Genomic DNA, 17,610 nt, shown 5'->3' on the forward strand with positions numbered 1-17,610 from the left:
GAGACATGCTGCCCTTAGATCTGTGTGGGTTCAGGGGGGAGGGGCTGTCAACCCATTATCCTATAGAAAATCATAATAACTTTTTTTCTTTAGATAAAATTAAATAGAAGTAGGAGTTCTTGTTTTTTTTAAGCATTTTTCTTAATGGTTCTTCTTGTGTATCCTCTGGGAGCGCAAATTCCACGTTGGACACCATTAATCTATGTGAGAAACAACAGTGGCTTGGATTAGGCTGCTGGCGGCTGAGGTGATGTCAAGCAGTACTTCCAGTGGTGAATGGTATCAGATAACAATCTGGGCAATAAATGCACTTATTGTTATCGGATTGCCATAGCCCCTAGGGCTTTTTACCATTCAAAGCTGAACATATTAATTTTCAAAAAGAAGATATCTTGAGGTAATAATTCATATTTAATATTTCAAATTCATATTTACTATATTAGTGTTACTTAACTTTTTTGGAAATTATGCTTCTTTTCCCTTGCATTAGAAAACCTCGGTTCCTAAAAAGAGTACCCTAATTACTTATTTGCATTATTCTTCCTCCTCTTTTCCTCCCTAATACTACTACAGAGAGTCAACTGAATAAAGTTAAGTGTTTCTTTGTAGCTCTGGCTTTACAAGATATTCACTGAGGATATACACTCATTGTGTTTCAGAGTTATTTGAAATATTGTTATCCCCTCATCCAGTTCCCTTCTTACTCTCACAGGTAATCATTTTTATTCTTTTAAATTTATGATTCTACATCTCTTTTTGCAAATAAAAACAAATATATATTATAACTGCATGTGTGTTATTTCCACTAATATTTCTTACAAGGGGAACATTCTAGTTATATACTTGTGTACCATGCTTTTTCACTTAGTATCGTATCCAGGGAGACCACTCTCTACCAGTGTACCAAGATTTTTCCTGTCCTGTTTTTCATTTGCATAGTATTCCCTTATGGACAACCATTAAGCCAATTCCCTTTGTAACTTTCCAAACATGTGGATAGGAAACTGGAGGCTTGAAAGATGAGGGAGTGAAGTGAAAAGGGAGGACTAGTAGGAGAAAGAGAAGCAATTGGCAAGACCCCCAGGGCTCCTGGGAAGACCCTCTGAAAAGGTTCGGGTTAGGGAGGCTTTCTTCTCTTGGGTGAAATATGGTAAATTGGTTGTGGTAGCAATTCCAGTGTGTGTGTGTGTGTGTGTGTGTGTGTGTGTGTGTGTGTTTCAGGGGCTAGGGAACTTCTCACAGATCACCAAGCAATTCTCACACAGGCAGAGTGTCCCGGAATTCAACTCAATTCTGACACTATCTATGCAAAGATAGCATCAGATTCCACAGGTCTAGATTCAGTCCTACAAGACTGCTGCCCACCTCGGATGCCAGCCGCATGCCCAGGTTATTGGCTGTGCTTACCACCAGCTATAGATTGGGGTTCCCATGACTCCCTCCTTGGAGTTCAGATGCCAGTCACAGGTCTGGGTTTTACCTGTACTTCTGAGCAACTGCCTATAAATCAGAGGTTCCCACCACTTCCTCCTTGGACTCAATGAATTTGCTAGAGCAGCTCACAGAACCCAGAGAAACATTTTACTTATTAGATTACCAGTTTATTATAAAAGGATGTAACTCAGGAACAGACAGATGTAAGAGGTACACAAAGCAAGGTATGTGGCAAGGGCAAGAACTTCCATGCTCCCTCCTGGTGCCCCACTCTCCTACACCTCTGTGTGTTCACCAACCCCAAAGCTTTCAGAACCCTGTGGGTTTTGTTTATTTATGGAGGCTGCAATAGATAGGCATGACTGATTGTATCATTGATCACTGCCTATTGATTCAATCTCCAGCCCCTCCCTCCTCCCCGGAGATCAGATGGTGGGACTGAAAATTCCAAGCCTCTAATCACACGGTTGGCTCCATTGACAACCGGCCCCCATTCTTAAGTGCTTTCCAAAAGTCACCTCATTAGCATAACAAAACACACCTTTCTCACTCTCAGTCAACGCTTAGAAATTCCAAAGGTTTGGGGAGCTGTGAGCCAGAAACTGGAGGAAAACCAGATGTGTATTCCTAAAAAAAAAATCATGATATCACATCTGGTAAGGAGTCCTAGATTGAGATCCTTCTCAGTGCACTGGCCTGTGAGATCTCCATTTCACCAGAGAGAAAGGAATTACTCTTCTACAAGTCAGAACCACCCTATGAATCACTGTCCTTGGGCCGACAAGTGGCCTGAGGTGTGCCTCTCCCCCAGGAACATCTGTAGTTTCTCTTCAGGCTCTCTATGTGGGGAAGCACGAAAATACTTATACTCAACTGCTGCAACTTTCCTCAGCCAGAACTTCTTGAGACATTGATCTTTTCCTCTTCCTCCATGGGAATGTCTTTTATATTTGTACTTCAAAATATTTTTTGGAATTGCATAGAAAAAGAAGGAAAAAGGAAAGAATGAGGCAGGGAAGGGAAGAAAGAGAGGGGAAAAAAGGAAAATAGATTTTTGATGTATTTCAGTGATGCATTAAAGATATAATCATTGTTGCTTTAGAAAAATGGTTCATCATACCTCATCAAAATTATCCTGCCATCTAGTTCTAAGTCTGCTTGAAAACTCTATTGAAAATAGATATAATTTTAAAACAAAACAATTAATTATAATATTTTATTGAAAGAAAGAAAATACAGCAGAGTTCAAAAAGCTGCACTTGTTATGCTTTATAAGGACAGAGGTCTACACAGGTTTTACGTATGTACACATTCATGTCATTATATCGCAGAGCACCTTTCACTGCCACAGTGTTAGGTAAGGAATAAAACTTATCCAACTTAATCTTTAAAAAAATCTAAAACGATATAGTATATTTTAGGATTATGTACATATTCAAAATATTTAGATATTTTAAAAACGCATGATTTTCATATGTGCACCACAATTATCTCCAATTCTCAAACTACTCTGGTACCAAAATTCTGTTTGTCAAATAACAAAACACAAGATCCTGTAATCTATCTCCAAGCACCAGTTAAAGTCAGCATTTAATTCTTCATCAAACCAGAAGCTTCTAACACATGTAAAGTGAAGTGAGTATTGAAATCATTTAGTCCCTCAAATTTTTTTCTTGCATTAATTACCTGATTATTTTAAGAAAAATGGGGGAAGGGGAGCTGGATGTTTTAGATCAATATTTTTCTGTTTGATGGAATCCTAGGGCTCTCAGAAGAAACTTCCCGCGTGCTGGGGAAGGTTTGGGGTATGACCAGATGCATTTTGTTTGTAGTATATGTTAGAGCTTAGAGCTTTATATATAATTGCGATCATAAAAAGTGTTCTCTTGCTTTAAAGTCAGTTTGAAAATACTAATGTGGAAAACTGCTTCAAAATATATTTCATTTGGTTATGCTAACATAGTTAAACATTTCCGTCAAAACAGATGATCACAATTAGGTGATACATACACATAATGTCAATGACATACATCAACTGGAAATTTACCTAAGAATTTCGTCTTTATGAGTTATAGCAGCTGATATAATTCTAAGTTTTTATGTACATTTGTTAGGCTAGAAGGACTTTGAATGGCATAACACAATTTTATCATTAGCTAAATAATATGACCAAAGAACATTATCAAATTTTAGACCAACAAGTAAAAATGGAGAGGTAATCCTTTTATATGAAATTAATTATTTTAACGTATCTCCTTTTAATCTTACGTACTATGTTAAATAAAAATAATCACTTCTGAAAATGAGACACACGATTCTATTTGCTAATTTTAATTCTAATCGTATTTATGATGTAAACCAAATGAAAAATATGCTTTAGTGATACCTAGTTAAAAAAAACCAAACACTTCGATAAGCACCTTAGAACTAAAATATTACAAAAACATTATTATTTCGGAAAGTGGATGCCAAGACGTAATCCCTTTCTTATCCTCTTTGAAAATTACGTCAATAGAGTCAAGCATTTTCAAATGATGTCAGATTTAAGGAGTACCCAAGAGTTCCAATATCGAGGAACTTAATTTTTTTGGAATAAAAGAAACGGCTTTTTTTGCAGGCCAAGCAGCCACCAAAAATTTATTTTCACAATCACCAGAGGGCGCCAGTGCCCGTAGCATGGTTGGTGTAAGTGTACTCCAGCCTTCCGGTGGTAATGAGTTTGGACATTGCCACGCTAAAAAATGCCTTAAAAAAAGAAAACTGATAACCTCTAAAAAATATATTTACATTCTGTAACATCTAAATAATGTTGGACTGTTAGACAAAAAAGGGAGTTCACTGGCCTATTTCTGGGTAAGATTAATTTAACAGGATTTTTATTAATGTTTCTGAACCAGGAACTGAGGATATCACTTTTAACAACGAATAAAAAGAGCATTACTAAAGCTATTAACACTAACAATTCATTTAGCACCACATATTTAGCACCAGAATCCATACTGATAGTTCACACTTAGTAAAAACTTCAACTGAAAAGAAACCTCGAAATTGTAGCAAGGATATTATGGTTGTTGTAATGCATTTTCAGCACCATCAGCGAGTGAATTAAGTTTTTGATTGACCTCTTATAAGTCAAAATTATATCATGGCATAATTTTTAAAAATCATTTTGCGTGTGTTTAAATATGCCTTTCCCCACGCATATACTGATAATACTATATATATATGTATATATATATGTATGTATATATGTATGAAGTCAAATATACTGTTAGGCACTGATAGAAATCTAACTTTATTCTCTCTGCACACTTTGGTAGGTAAAAGCTTCCATTTCTGTCAAAATTTGCATCCTGTGATACTGAGGAACGTAGGGAGCGGTGTTACACAAAGGGAAAGACATAGACCACAGCCTGAGCTTTGCTTTTCCTTCCTGGACACATTCAAATGATCTGTTTAGCTTATATATTCATTTAATAAGCTGGGTATGAACACAAAACACTTCAGCTGGTCTAAATGTGTACATGTCTGTTTATGTGGGTGTTATAAGTTGATTCAACGGAAGCATGTATAATGAGAAGAATGCACGCTGTTTCAGTTCAAATAGTCTGAGTGAATTGTATTGGGTGCACCTGCCTTCGTGTTTGGTCAGCTCTGTGCTACAGCAGCACGGAGCTTTCGAATAAATGGTTCCACAAAGGTTTCAAGTGAACGTTAGGGCGCGGCTGCCAAAGGAAGCCGGTAGGGAAACCCCGATGGACCCCAGAAATCACGTTGCGTAGGCTACCGAACAGAAGCAAAAATGGTAAGAATAAAAATTGTTTCCACCACATTGTAAAAGCAAGCTTATCTGTCATAACCAGCAACATTAAGACTGTGCCTACACAACTTAAATACATTTCTATAAAGAAACCCATCAGTTTAACAGCTAAAATTGTAATTTTTCCAGTCTTCTGACGACGTGGAAGCAAAGCAAACTAAAGTGTTGTATTGTGACAGTAGTGTTTTACTTTTTTACTGAATAAAGGGTGATCTGAAAACTCCATGCTGTAGAGAGAGAATCAGTGCCGTGGAATATGGAGAATATGGAAAATACACTTTCTTTTGAATGATATGTTTTGAAATGAAAACCTCAATATTGACTGTTTTTAGCTGCTCTTAAGAAATATCTGATACCCAGCCAGACTCTTTCTGCCCCTGGGAATTACAGTGAGAAGTAGCTATCCTAGCACCATGGTTGAATGCTGTGAAAAACAGGACACACTGATATCAGCAAATTTTCATTTGCTTTAGCCTGGAAAATGAAACATTTCACATGCCTACCTTATATTACTAACTTTAAAAAGTACACATAGCATAACAAAAATACCCGTTATATTTTCAGGTGAGTAGTTAAGTTATAAATAAATGCATAGCTCTAGTTGTGATTTGGAAAGGACTGTGGTGTAAGTTATTTGTGGCTAGATCCTAGTCTTAATCTGATATGTTTGATGATTTATCAGGATTTTTGATGCATTCAGAGCTTTATATTTAAGAGATTTTTGTCTTAATAAACATGGAAAGGTGGGACTCCTCTAAATTGTTACAATTCTAGACTTTTTAGTTAATTCTAAAAATATATTCATAGACACATGTATTGAGCACTCTGCATTACAGCCACTATATAAGAAGCTGGGATGAATGCAAAGAATCAGACAGAGTTTCTGCCAAAGAGAAGCTCATAAAACTTAATTTTTTCCCAAATAAGTTTCACAACATTAATGATGCATTTAATATTCATAAAGTGCTATTAATATGGTAACTCTAGCCTCATAGGAACCTCTGTGAAATATGTAGCAACTACTATTATTCTTTTTTGGCACTGAGAAACCAAGCCACACAAGCAATCCAGCAACAGGGCTGGAACTGAGAACAATCATCTCTGCTTAATAGTACTTTTGCCGCTTCCATAGAATGAGTCTAGGAAAATGAAAGTTGGAACTACTTTCTAGAGAAATCAAGTAAACATTCCACTAATGAGTTTTCTCCTCAATTGCCCACAGTTAGATAAAAGACTGGGGCCCCGATCTTACAATGACTTCTGTTCTCCAGTTTAGTCCCCCCAAATACTTATTTTTTTATACAGTCTATTTATGTGCCCACAAAAGCAGAGTAGTATGATACCAAAACATTTGGTCACCATATTCAGTTTGTAAAAGGAATCAGTCCAATTGTTTGTCATCATGTCAACCTAAACTCCAGATGGTAGATTTTTCCCTCATTGACTGGATTTAATTAACTGTCATCTTTCAGTGTATCCACCCTAAGAAACTGCAAATGTGTAGAGAATTTTAAACAAGTAGCTTCCTTCTGTTATTTGCACTCTGGAACTAACACTGTTTGCTTATTCTGTAACTCTATGGAAGCATTACATAACTTGTGGACACTCTCTTTCATTCTCTCTCTCTCTCTTTTTCACTCACACGCAAACACAAAACATAATATAAGTGTCTTGACCCAGATGTTGACTTTTCCTCTCTAATAGCAATTTCCCGAAGGAGGAAATGTTGCATTTCCAAAATCACACGAGTGAAATTTTCATAGTGACTTTGATTTGACTTCCACAATCAAACTTAATGGAAAACTGAAGATTATTCTCCTACATAGACATGGAAATAAGATTTGCTAATTAGTCCTTAGCAGATCATCTGAAGAAGGCCACTTTGCCAAACCCTACCTGCGGTGTGCACGCACCATCTTTAATGCGATGCTCAGAGGCTCATGATGATGATTGGGTGGACGCTCACCAAATAATGGTGGGAAGAGACGGAAGTGTCCTCAACATCTCACGTGTCTCTTTCTGGCATCCTTTACCCTCTGTTGCCAGGCCTCAAGATATACCAGACTCTCAGGATAGACCCTTCTGAAGCTCTCCCCTGTAATTTTTTGTGCGGTAACCCTATTTCTATGGCTCTTCATACCTGTCTCCTAAATCTTAATTCTCCTGGGCCTTGTCAGGTTTTTTTAGTGTCTTGCTTTCTGCTTACCAAACTCACAACTATTTACTCTAATACAGTAATCCCTGGGCAGTTAATTCTTTTCGGCTTCTCTTAGTTCCAAGTGGTGTCCCTACATTTTCATGCTAACCAGAAGCCTTACGTGTTACCCAGTGTCCTCATCACCTATTTCACCTATAAGGGGCCATTATGGCAGCCATTTCCTCAAACTTACATTAAAACCAATTTGTCAAAAAACTGTAATTTTGCAGCAAAATCTTAAACTGCATTATTTCCTGAATATTTTTGTGAGCTTCTTGAAGGCAGGAACCGTATCTCATTATCTTGGCATTATCAGAACACAACTAGCAGAGTGCCTTACACATAGTAACCACTCAACACATGATTACTAATTCAATAAAAGAGATGAAGCAAAAGGCATGACTTGAACCTTCCATAAGTTGAGCATATCCTTTGGTGAACCCAAATAAGACAAAACACCTCCAGAATGAAATCCTTCGTTGCTTAATTAAATTATTATGTCCAGATATCACTGAGTGTTATTTTGCAAACTCTCATTTTGTAGGTATTACAGAAATGGGTGCTGAAGATGTCCCACCACCTCAAACATATTTCAAAATAGTATATTTTTAAATTCCCCTCAAGCTAACTACTGAATCACAATATTGTCTGTGTTACATCATCTGTTATATGTTTGCGCATGTACATATACATACACACATATGTGTATATATATCTACATACACACACATTAATTACAGGTCACATATATATTTTATTCCTCACAAATGTAGCAAAATTCCTTTGGAAAGCAAGGTTTAGAATTGGCTGCATCAACTATGTCAATACTATGTATCCAACATTTTAACTTGGGCTTAGAGGTCAGACGATAGAAATGGATGTTTTGATGACCTCAAAGATGAAAGAAACATACTAGACAAACACTAATTTATACAAGGAATAATAAAAGGAAAACAAGATTATTATAAAATATGTATAATATGTGCAAAACTCAATATATATATACGCCTATGATTCCCAGAAACCATTCTATTTCCTGGAGGAGAAGATAAGCTTATTTAAACCAGTATAGGTAGTTTGACGTTACTCCTGGAAAACAAAGATTATCAGTACAAGATCCTCCGTAACTTGGAGGGCAAGCTGAACATGGTACCCCTACTTTATAGGGTGCTTCTCCAATCCAATTGCCCCTAGAAAGAAAAAAAAAGTACAAAGGTCACATCAGTGCTACATTAATGCCCATTTAAAGAAATTTGGTTGTCCTCAATCACATGATCCCGTGGACTGAGATGTAATGATCCTTTTGAGAGTTTGTCAATTTAGAAAGGCACTGAAAATTATATCTATTTCTTTTTTGAAGATTTTATTTATTTATTTGAGAGAGGGAGAGAGCACATGAGGAAGCATGAGCTGGGGGGGGAAGGGGCAGAGGGAGAGGGAGAAGCAGATGCCCTGTGGAACAGGGAGCCCTCAGCTAGATCCCAGGACCCTGACACCATGACCTGAGCTGAAGGGAGACGCTTAACCCACTGAGCCACCCAGGCACCCCTCCATTTCTTATTTATAGATTAACTTATTATTCTATATATCTTACTTTTTAAATATTTCTCTCTGCAACAGTTAATATTATCTTTATTTACAGATAAGATGTGAAGCACTATGATGAACGGTGACATAATTAGTCATCTGATGCCAGGCTCGATGCTCATTCGGTCACACATCTGTCTCTGTCCTATAACTAACTGCCTTTAGACCACATTGGCACGACACATTCCCATTCTTAAACCTTCTGCTAATGCTAAGGACGGTAATATATACATGTGCTTAATATTTTCTGGGAGGCTTAGAAATGATGAAATGAGCAAGAAGTTGTCATAAGTGGTCATGGTAAGAGACTAAGGGGAAGCAATTAAAGGTGATTTCAAAACCTTTACCCATGCGTAAGCTCAGAGCTTTTGTTTCTAGTAATACTATTTGTTTTTTTGATAATGCTAAACACATTAAACTGAATTATTTTGTGTCATCAATATTTTTATCTGTTTTGATGGCCACGATCATAATACTACATCAAATTCATCGTTTACAGTAGTTGGAAATAGCCACAATGCCTTACTGTTCAATTATGAAGAAGATAATAGAGGTATTTTTAGTAGCATGATGATTAGGACTTAGAGTACTAAGAAATAGCAACAGAGCCAGCAGTTTGAAGGAAATTGAATGGTCAGGAGGAAATTTGGTTGTCAGTAGTAAAAAGTCAGGGTTGAAGATAAGACAACAGTAGGTAAGAGGCTAAAATATGAAACAGGTGGTTCTCATCTTCTTTAAGACCTGAAGAAAACAAGCAGTGGCTCTTCAAGTGTATCTACATAAAATATCTGCTTAGATCAGCCAGTTAAAAATTCAGGGTTTGGGGCACCTGGGTGGCTCAGTTGGTTAAGCAACTGCCTTGGGCTCAGTTCAGGATCCCAGGGGATCCTGCTCAGTGGGGAGCCTGCTTCTCCCTCTCCTTCCGCCTGACGCTCCCCCTGCTTGTGCTCTCTCACTGTCACTCTCTCTTAAATAAATAAATGAGTAAATAAATAAATAAATAAAATCTTTATAAAAATTCAGGCTTTGATCTATGAAATATTTATAGAGGAAAATCTACCTATAAAAATGAAAAACATGCTGATTAGCGATTCATGTTACAAAATGTCATCAGATTCCAAGAACGGACGTGCACCTCTATTTAGTTCACTCTATACTCTGCCCTCTGGATAAGCTTCCTCAAACGTAACTTGGATAATGACACATGCTTACCCCAAAACACACAAGGAGGCCCGTTCTCTTATGAGAGTAGCTCACTCCTGTACCCTAATCTCTCCTATTCTATATTCATCATCTTATTTCCCTCTATATCTTCATCTAAAGCTGTAAGTGTTAACTCACAACTCATGCTATTTTAATTTCATATTTTTCTATTTATTCTACCTAACTTTTTGAAATTACACAGCACATATTTTTGGCAACATAAACTTAGAAAAACAATTTTATTGTATGTAAAAAGTATTACATATTACATTACAAACTTTTACACAAATCGCAGATTCTTACTGAATAGAGGATAATTACATTCAAAAGTAAATCAGTCAACTAATAAAGTTACATTATTCATCCTTCCATTTTTTGTTCTATTCCATCTAATTAAATTCTCCCTCCCTACCTCTTTCTCTCTCTCCACTTCTCTCTTTTTCCCCCCTAAGAAACAGTTAGGCTTGAGCTAACTCTATATTGGCATTGGAAAATTCACACTCAAATATCAGTCAAGATTTTAAAACTTTTTTTCATTGCCTAGGTTTCAAAATAATGGTTCTTTTTTTTTTATAACAAATAAAGCATATTAACACAGTACCTTCATCTCTTGCATAAAACAATCAGATATCTCATCGATAATATTAGGAAATTCAAATCAGTGTTTAAAAACAAAACAGCTAAACAAATGAAATAAAAATCTCTTTCACCATTCAAGTACTACTTGGCCTATTTATGTCAGGAGGAAGGGTAAAGGCTTAACAGGAAAATATGAAGTATGAAACTGAAAATACCAAATAAATGCACAGTTTTAATGCTTTCTGTAATGCAGACACATTCTACTTTCCAAACCTTACTATTCTAATAATTATGAAGGGGGACCATGGGGAAAATCGCTATTTTTCTAACTTTGCAAAAACACTGCCACTGGCATACTACCATATAAATGAGTAATGTGGTTATTTGTGAAACGTTTTCTCATTCCCTCCCCATATTGGCAAAGCTGGGGAAAAATCTTTGTTTGGGACTTACTTTGGAAGACACCAAGAGTGTCATAAATCCTTTGCACATTTTGCTATTTACTCCAAATGGGAACAGACTCATGTATAAATATTGGAACATTTTATCATCTCAAGAATTATTGTTATCAAGAAGGCATTTTATCAAATGTTAACAAATGCTTATTTATACTCATAAAGAATATTTATAAATATGCTATTTTTATAATCTTTGCTCAATTTTCACAGTACATTTTTATGTATGCCATAAAATGGAACTAATGAAAAAAAATTCTGTTTTATTTTTATTTTTTTAAAGATTTATTTATTTGAGAGAGATACGGAGAGAGAGAGAGCACATGTGCACACACATACATGAGGGGGAGGGGCAGAGGTAGAGGGACAGGGCTAATCTCAAGCAGACTCCCTGATGAGCAGAGCCCCATCCTGAGATCGTGACCTGAGCCAAAATCAAGAGGGGGACTCTAAATCAATTGAGCCACCCGGTTGCCCCTGGTGAAAAACTTTTAAATTTTCAATACTGAAACTTAAATCACGGCAAAGGTTTAATTTAAAAAGAAATCATAGTGGGGCACCTGGGTGGCTCAGATAGTTAAGCGTCTGCCTTCAGCTCAGGTCATGATCTCCAGGTCCTGGGATCAAGCTCCAAGTCCTGCTCCCAGCTCAGCAGGGAGTCTGCTTCTCCCTCTCCCTCTGCCTCTTCCCCTGCTTGGGTGTTCTCTGTCTCTCTCTCTGTCTCTCTCAAATGAATAAATAAAATCTTAAAATAAATAAATATAAAAAGAAGTCATAGCATTTAAATTTTCCCCTCTGGTGATTAATGACTCCTTAGCCATCCATAAAATTAGAAAACTTTAACTTTTAGCTTTACTCTTAAAAAAAAGAAGGAAGAAGGACCCTGTTTTGTTTTCCCCATGAAAAAAATAAGCCAATATTCTAGTACTGATTGATGGGAACATTGCAGTGTTGATAAATTCTCTACAAGATTCTTTTCTGATAACTTTTATAGAACTATGAAAAACCTGAAAGTACAATGTTTATTTTACAATTATCGTGACTAAAGAAAGGTGAAGGAAATGTAGTGAATTTCTGTATCTCAAATTGGTTTGCCCACAATTTTAGCCCCAAATACTCTCTTTGTGAAAAATAACTGTTCATCTCATTATTTTTCGGGTATATGGGGTCATGGGAGATTTGAGGATTAGAGTCTATTGTAATTAAATCTTATTCACATTAAAATAACTACCAGACTGGAGATATTTAATAGGGTTCCAGGAAGTATAATCCAGCCTCGTACTTACTTTGGGGCATAGTTGCATACCAGGTAAACTGCACGTTGCCACACAGCTCCCCAGACATTCATGTTTTGGCAAGTATGAATTGCACATCCTATCCGATTGGAGGTGGCCCAAACCATCTGCAAAAATAAGCCAATACATCATTATTGAAGTTAAAGCTAAGAAAATGCATATTCCCCAAAATAGTAAGAGCATTTTTAAAACTATGAATCAAAAATTAACAAGACAAGTGAAATAACCTGCGTATAATGTGTGCACATGGGGCCAAAACATCTCATAGGACATCTGGGGTTGCAATCCTGAGGATATGGAAAAGCATAATCTTTCACTTCATCATACCATGGCTTGACCAACTGGAGAATAGAGCGATATCTAGATATCAAGAAAAACAATGAGAACTTAGAGTACAACAGTGGTAATTTATAGTGGAGTCATATTAAATTGTAAGTTAACAGTTCTTTTTGCAGGTTATTCATGATGAATCAAGAGCAAATCCATGCCTCACAATCACCATCATCACCTATTCCTCCAAGTAGGGCCAAGCATGAAAATGCCTGGGACTAAAGCAAGTGAGCCTAAATTAGTTTAAGTATATGTCTGGTTGTTTCAAAAAGAGAAATGCAAATATTTCAAGAACCTTCATCTTTATCTTGTTTTATCTTATCAAAAATTTCTCCTGCCAGAATCATATACACAGTAAAAATTAAATATGTAAATTATAGTTGTGATACTAGAACTCAGTGTGTTTTTTCCCTTAAACTTGAATCACTTTAATTTGAATAATAGCACACCTGATTTTTCTCCTGTATATGGAAGAGAATAGGTCTTTGGAATGTTGGATGATGACATTCCTCAGTGGTGGAAAAATTATCCTATCACTGAGAATGGCCTTTCCATAGTTGCACATACTTTGCATATTTATGTGTGTGTGTGTTTGTGTATGTGTGTGTGCGTGTATACACATATATGTAAATATATAACTCACACAGACATATATAGATATACATATATGCAACCATGAGAAAGTTACATAAACATAAGAATAGCTTCTGACACATTGAAAAAATTTTCCTGAGGTGGGAGAATCAGGATATAGGATATAACATACACCTAACACTTTCAAAGGCTAAGAGACGGTGTTCCAAGGGTGAAAGGGGAAACTGGTCTTATTAGGACCTTTTTTTAAAAAAAATTATTTATTTATTTATATATTTTTTTATTATGTTATGTTAGTCACCATACAGTACTTCATTAGTTTCTGATGTAGTGTTCCACGATTCATTGTTCGCATATAACACAGTGCTCATTGCAATACATGCCCTCCTTAATACCCATCACCAGACTAACCCATCCTCCTACCCCCCTCCCCTCTGAAACCCTCAGTTTGTTTCCTGCAGTCCATAGTATCTCATGGTTTGCGTCCCCCTCTAATTTCCCCCCCTTCATTTTCCCCTTCCTTCTCCTAATGTCCTCCATTCTATTCCTTATGTTCCACATATATGTGAAACCATATGATAATTGTCTTTCTCTGCTTGGCTTATTTCATTTAGCATAATCCCCTCCAGTTCTATCATGTCGATGCAAATGGTGGATATTCATCATTTCTGATGGCTGAGTAATATTAGGACCTTTTAACCAATTAAATAATCCTTGAAGACATCTGAAACAGTCACAGACCAAGCATCATTGCCTGACACATAGTGAGCACTCAATAAATATTTGCTGATATTATTTGAAAGTGGTGTCACTCCCGCCTTGGGATCCATAAGTAATAAAGTGTGTGGATGAACAGTATCATCGAAACTGCTTCTTACCTTCCAGTTCGTACAGATAGATTTTGGCCCAAAAATCTCAGTAAGTAAGAAGGTCCATGGTCCCAAATGCAAGTAGCTGCCCAAGCCTCTGCAGATTTTGCAAGATTTTCATCCCAAACCTGTGAAGGGGAAAAAACCTTCAGCTTTACCAATTTTGTTAGTAACTGACAAAAAGTAAGAGGAAGAAATGGTACTACTATTTCCTAAAGTTCTTTCAATTCTGGTTCCTTAGACTATTTTAACTAAAGAAAGCAAATTCAGACCATTGATATTGAAAGTTCTCTAATATAATATCACAGAAAACATTTCTGTTTTTACAGTGTCATCCAAATCTGAAGTCCAAACATCAGTTTAAAGGTAGGCTAACAAAAATACCACATCTAGATGGCTTGAGGACACCTCATACTGACTACTGAATTTTCAATCCACCCAAGTCAATTGATTTTCCTAGAGGTCATCTTCATAGCAACAAGGAGTCATGCTATTAGTATATCTTAAAAACTAATATCATCAAATTATTTATTCAAATCGATTTACCAAAATTAATAATGTCTAATATTACATTGCAATTTTTAAAAGTCAAACTATATTGTAGTATAATAACTCCCAAGGAAACTTCATATTTTTTAACATTTGAATCTTTGGTAGTAATAATAATAATAATATGAGAATTAAGTTTTAGTGGGTATGAACTAAATACCCACTAAAACATATCATATTATGGTTTAAAACATGGCATATTATGGTTCAATTAAATAAATTAAGAAAAATAGTAATTGTTCTCAAAAAAGGAAGGTGTTTAAATTGATAAGGATATTATTGACCTATAATAAATTTTCTTTAATTGAAAAAAACTGTGGGACAAAATTTGAATGAGCCTTAGATTTAATAGATATTTATATTAATTACCATACAGATTGACATTTTCATCTCTGAAGCTGTATGGGGAAATGAAGCCAAGCATTTGTGGACCTGCTGATAATAAATCAACCTAAAATGGTGATCTATTTTATAACAAGTTTCAAGGTACAAAAATGCAAAATAGAGAGTATTTACAATTCTTGTAAACCAATATAGAAAAAAATGCATTCAAAAATTTCCCCTAGTAAAAATATAATTTAGTGGAGTATTTTTCTTTTGTATGGAATGGCTTTAATTGAATTTTATAGTTTGTATCATGACATTATTTCCTAAGTTATTTAAATATTATTCCAGCTCTCTGAAAAAAAATTATTTGAATTTTGACTAGACAGTAGTATATTTTAGAAGGTAAGAACTTACATGAAAAAGTAAGTGCCAATTTTATAATTACTCAAATTCACATGAACATAGATGTTCTTCTACTGATCATTGTTTTCCTGTTTTCATAGTCTCCTTATTTTATCATTCTTTTGGTGACTTTCTCCTCTACCAGGTTGTATGGAGCTAAGAAAACTCACCTACATTAGGGTTGATGGCCCTGAGTTCACTGTGAGTTATAAACTTTCAAGCTAACTCATGAGACTGCTTGACTACAACACTAAGAGGGTAATTTTCCACAAGCATGATGGGATACATATATTAATATAACAACGTTTTTAAGTGGAGAGAAATTATTTTAATGACTTTGAAGTAAAATAGGCAAAAACCAAAATAATAGATAAATTCTTCCAGAGACACTTTCATCCCATGAGGCCATGGCAGCCACCTTCAACAGAAATTTGTTAGTTACTCCAAAGTTGTTTTAAATTAGGAAAACAAAGTCATCTTACATAAACTCATCTTGAATTACATTAAAATAAACTTACAAAGTTTGTATAAAATGAGAATTGTTTAGAAAGGATCTGGAGTAATTCTATGGTGACAATGGCCACATCTTCTTAAGGAGATATAGCAAGACACACTTTTCTTAGTTATCCAGAATATCATCTGCCAATTTTGAGGATTAAATGGAATGTGACAAAACATTACATAATGCCACTTTAATCGGTGAGTAATCAATGTTAAATACAGTATCAAAAATGTAAAACACTCTATCATAAGAGATTTTGTACTACGGTTTTCACAGTTACTTAGGTCAGACATAAATTTTATGAATTATTGTTTCAAACTTCTCCTTTATTTTATCTGCAAAAATTTGAGCAAAGTGTATTAACAGTATGAAATAAATTTATAATGAAAGTCGTAATATCCTAGGACTGGAATTAACTTTTAAAAGCATTGGGGTGCCTGGGTGGCTCAGTCGGTTGAGCATGGGAATCAATTTCAGCTCAGGTTATGATCTCAGTCTTGACATCAAGCCTCAAGTCAGGCTCCACACTCAGTGGGGAGTCTGCTTGTCCCTCTCCCTCCCCCTTGCCCTCGCCCCCACTCTCTTTTTCCCTCTCTCTCTCTCTCTAAAATAAATAAATAAAATAAAATAAAATAAAATAAAATAAAAGGTATTTATTTGGCTGATAATGGATTTATCTAGTATTTATTCTTTTGATGTTTTTTCAATGAAATATGGATTTATGAAATATAAATTACAGTTCACTGAAGTACAAAATAGCATAATTAATTCACAGAGGAATTCCAGATGGAATGGCATCAAAAAATTATGTCCCCTGATGGGTTCTTAATTAATTGTAATCACTTGGGGGAAAGAATGCATCTAAGTATTATTTACATATTGAACTAGAATGTAAGCTCAGATCAATAACTGCTAAAAACACTTTATTATAGTCTTGTCCTAAAATACAAGCACAGCATGCCACAAAGAACACTGATCTGAAAATAAAAACCTTGTGTTCTAACCCTAATTCTGCTGCTAAGATCGTCTGTGACTGAAGACATTTCAATTATTCTTTCCCCTATTTAATTCATCTGTAAAATACGATTGGATGAGGTCATTTCTAGGGTACCTTTCATATTCACTTCTCGTGATTTAATATACCTGAGTACTGACAGCTTCAAAGCCAGTAAGTTGTATGTTATATTGGTCTATGACTTGCTCAATTCTAGCCCTTTCCATTCCATAGAGAGAATAAAACTAGATTCTTTTCAAAATAATTAACAATATTTAAAGCTGTTAAGAATTTAGAAGTAAATTAGCATATATAATTCTATCTTTATACTCGTTCATATATTTTAAAACTTAATATTGCATATGTTAAAAAGATAAACCATATATTGTTCATATACAAGATATAGATTGGTAGATTGATACAGACGTATTTAAATCTCAATCTATATTTATCTGAAATATTTCCATCAAAAC

The 17,610-nt window shown here is 35.4% G+C and overlaps 1 protein-coding gene across 1 annotated transcript in view; it reads right to left on the minus strand.

Annotated features, from left to right (window-relative positions):
* Nucleotides 1–2,636: 2,636 nt before the first annotated feature.
* Nucleotides 2,637–17,610, minus strand: part of PI15 (peptidase inhibitor 15) — a 31,802-nt gene continuing 16,828 nt past the window's right edge. Inside the window, exons 3-6 of the mRNA XM_045810176.2 lie at nucleotides 14,373–14,491; nucleotides 12,798–12,930; nucleotides 12,562–12,677; nucleotides 2,637–8,641 (exon numbers count right to left, since the gene is read on the minus strand). Coding sequence (XP_045666132.1) covers nucleotides 8,506–8,641; nucleotides 12,562–12,677; nucleotides 12,798–12,930; nucleotides 14,373–14,491 — 504 coding nt within the window. The 3' untranslated portion in view covers nucleotides 2,637–8,505. The remainder of the gene's footprint in view (nucleotides 8,642–12,561; nucleotides 12,678–12,797; nucleotides 12,931–14,372; nucleotides 14,492–17,610) is intronic.

Source organism: Ursus americanus, chromosome 9 (assembly GCF_024610735.1).
Source record: "Ursus americanus isolate L20-20 chromosome 9, mUrsAme1.1.p, whole genome shotgun sequence".
NCBI lineage: Eukaryota > Metazoa > Chordata > Mammalia > Carnivora > Ursidae > Ursus > Ursus americanus.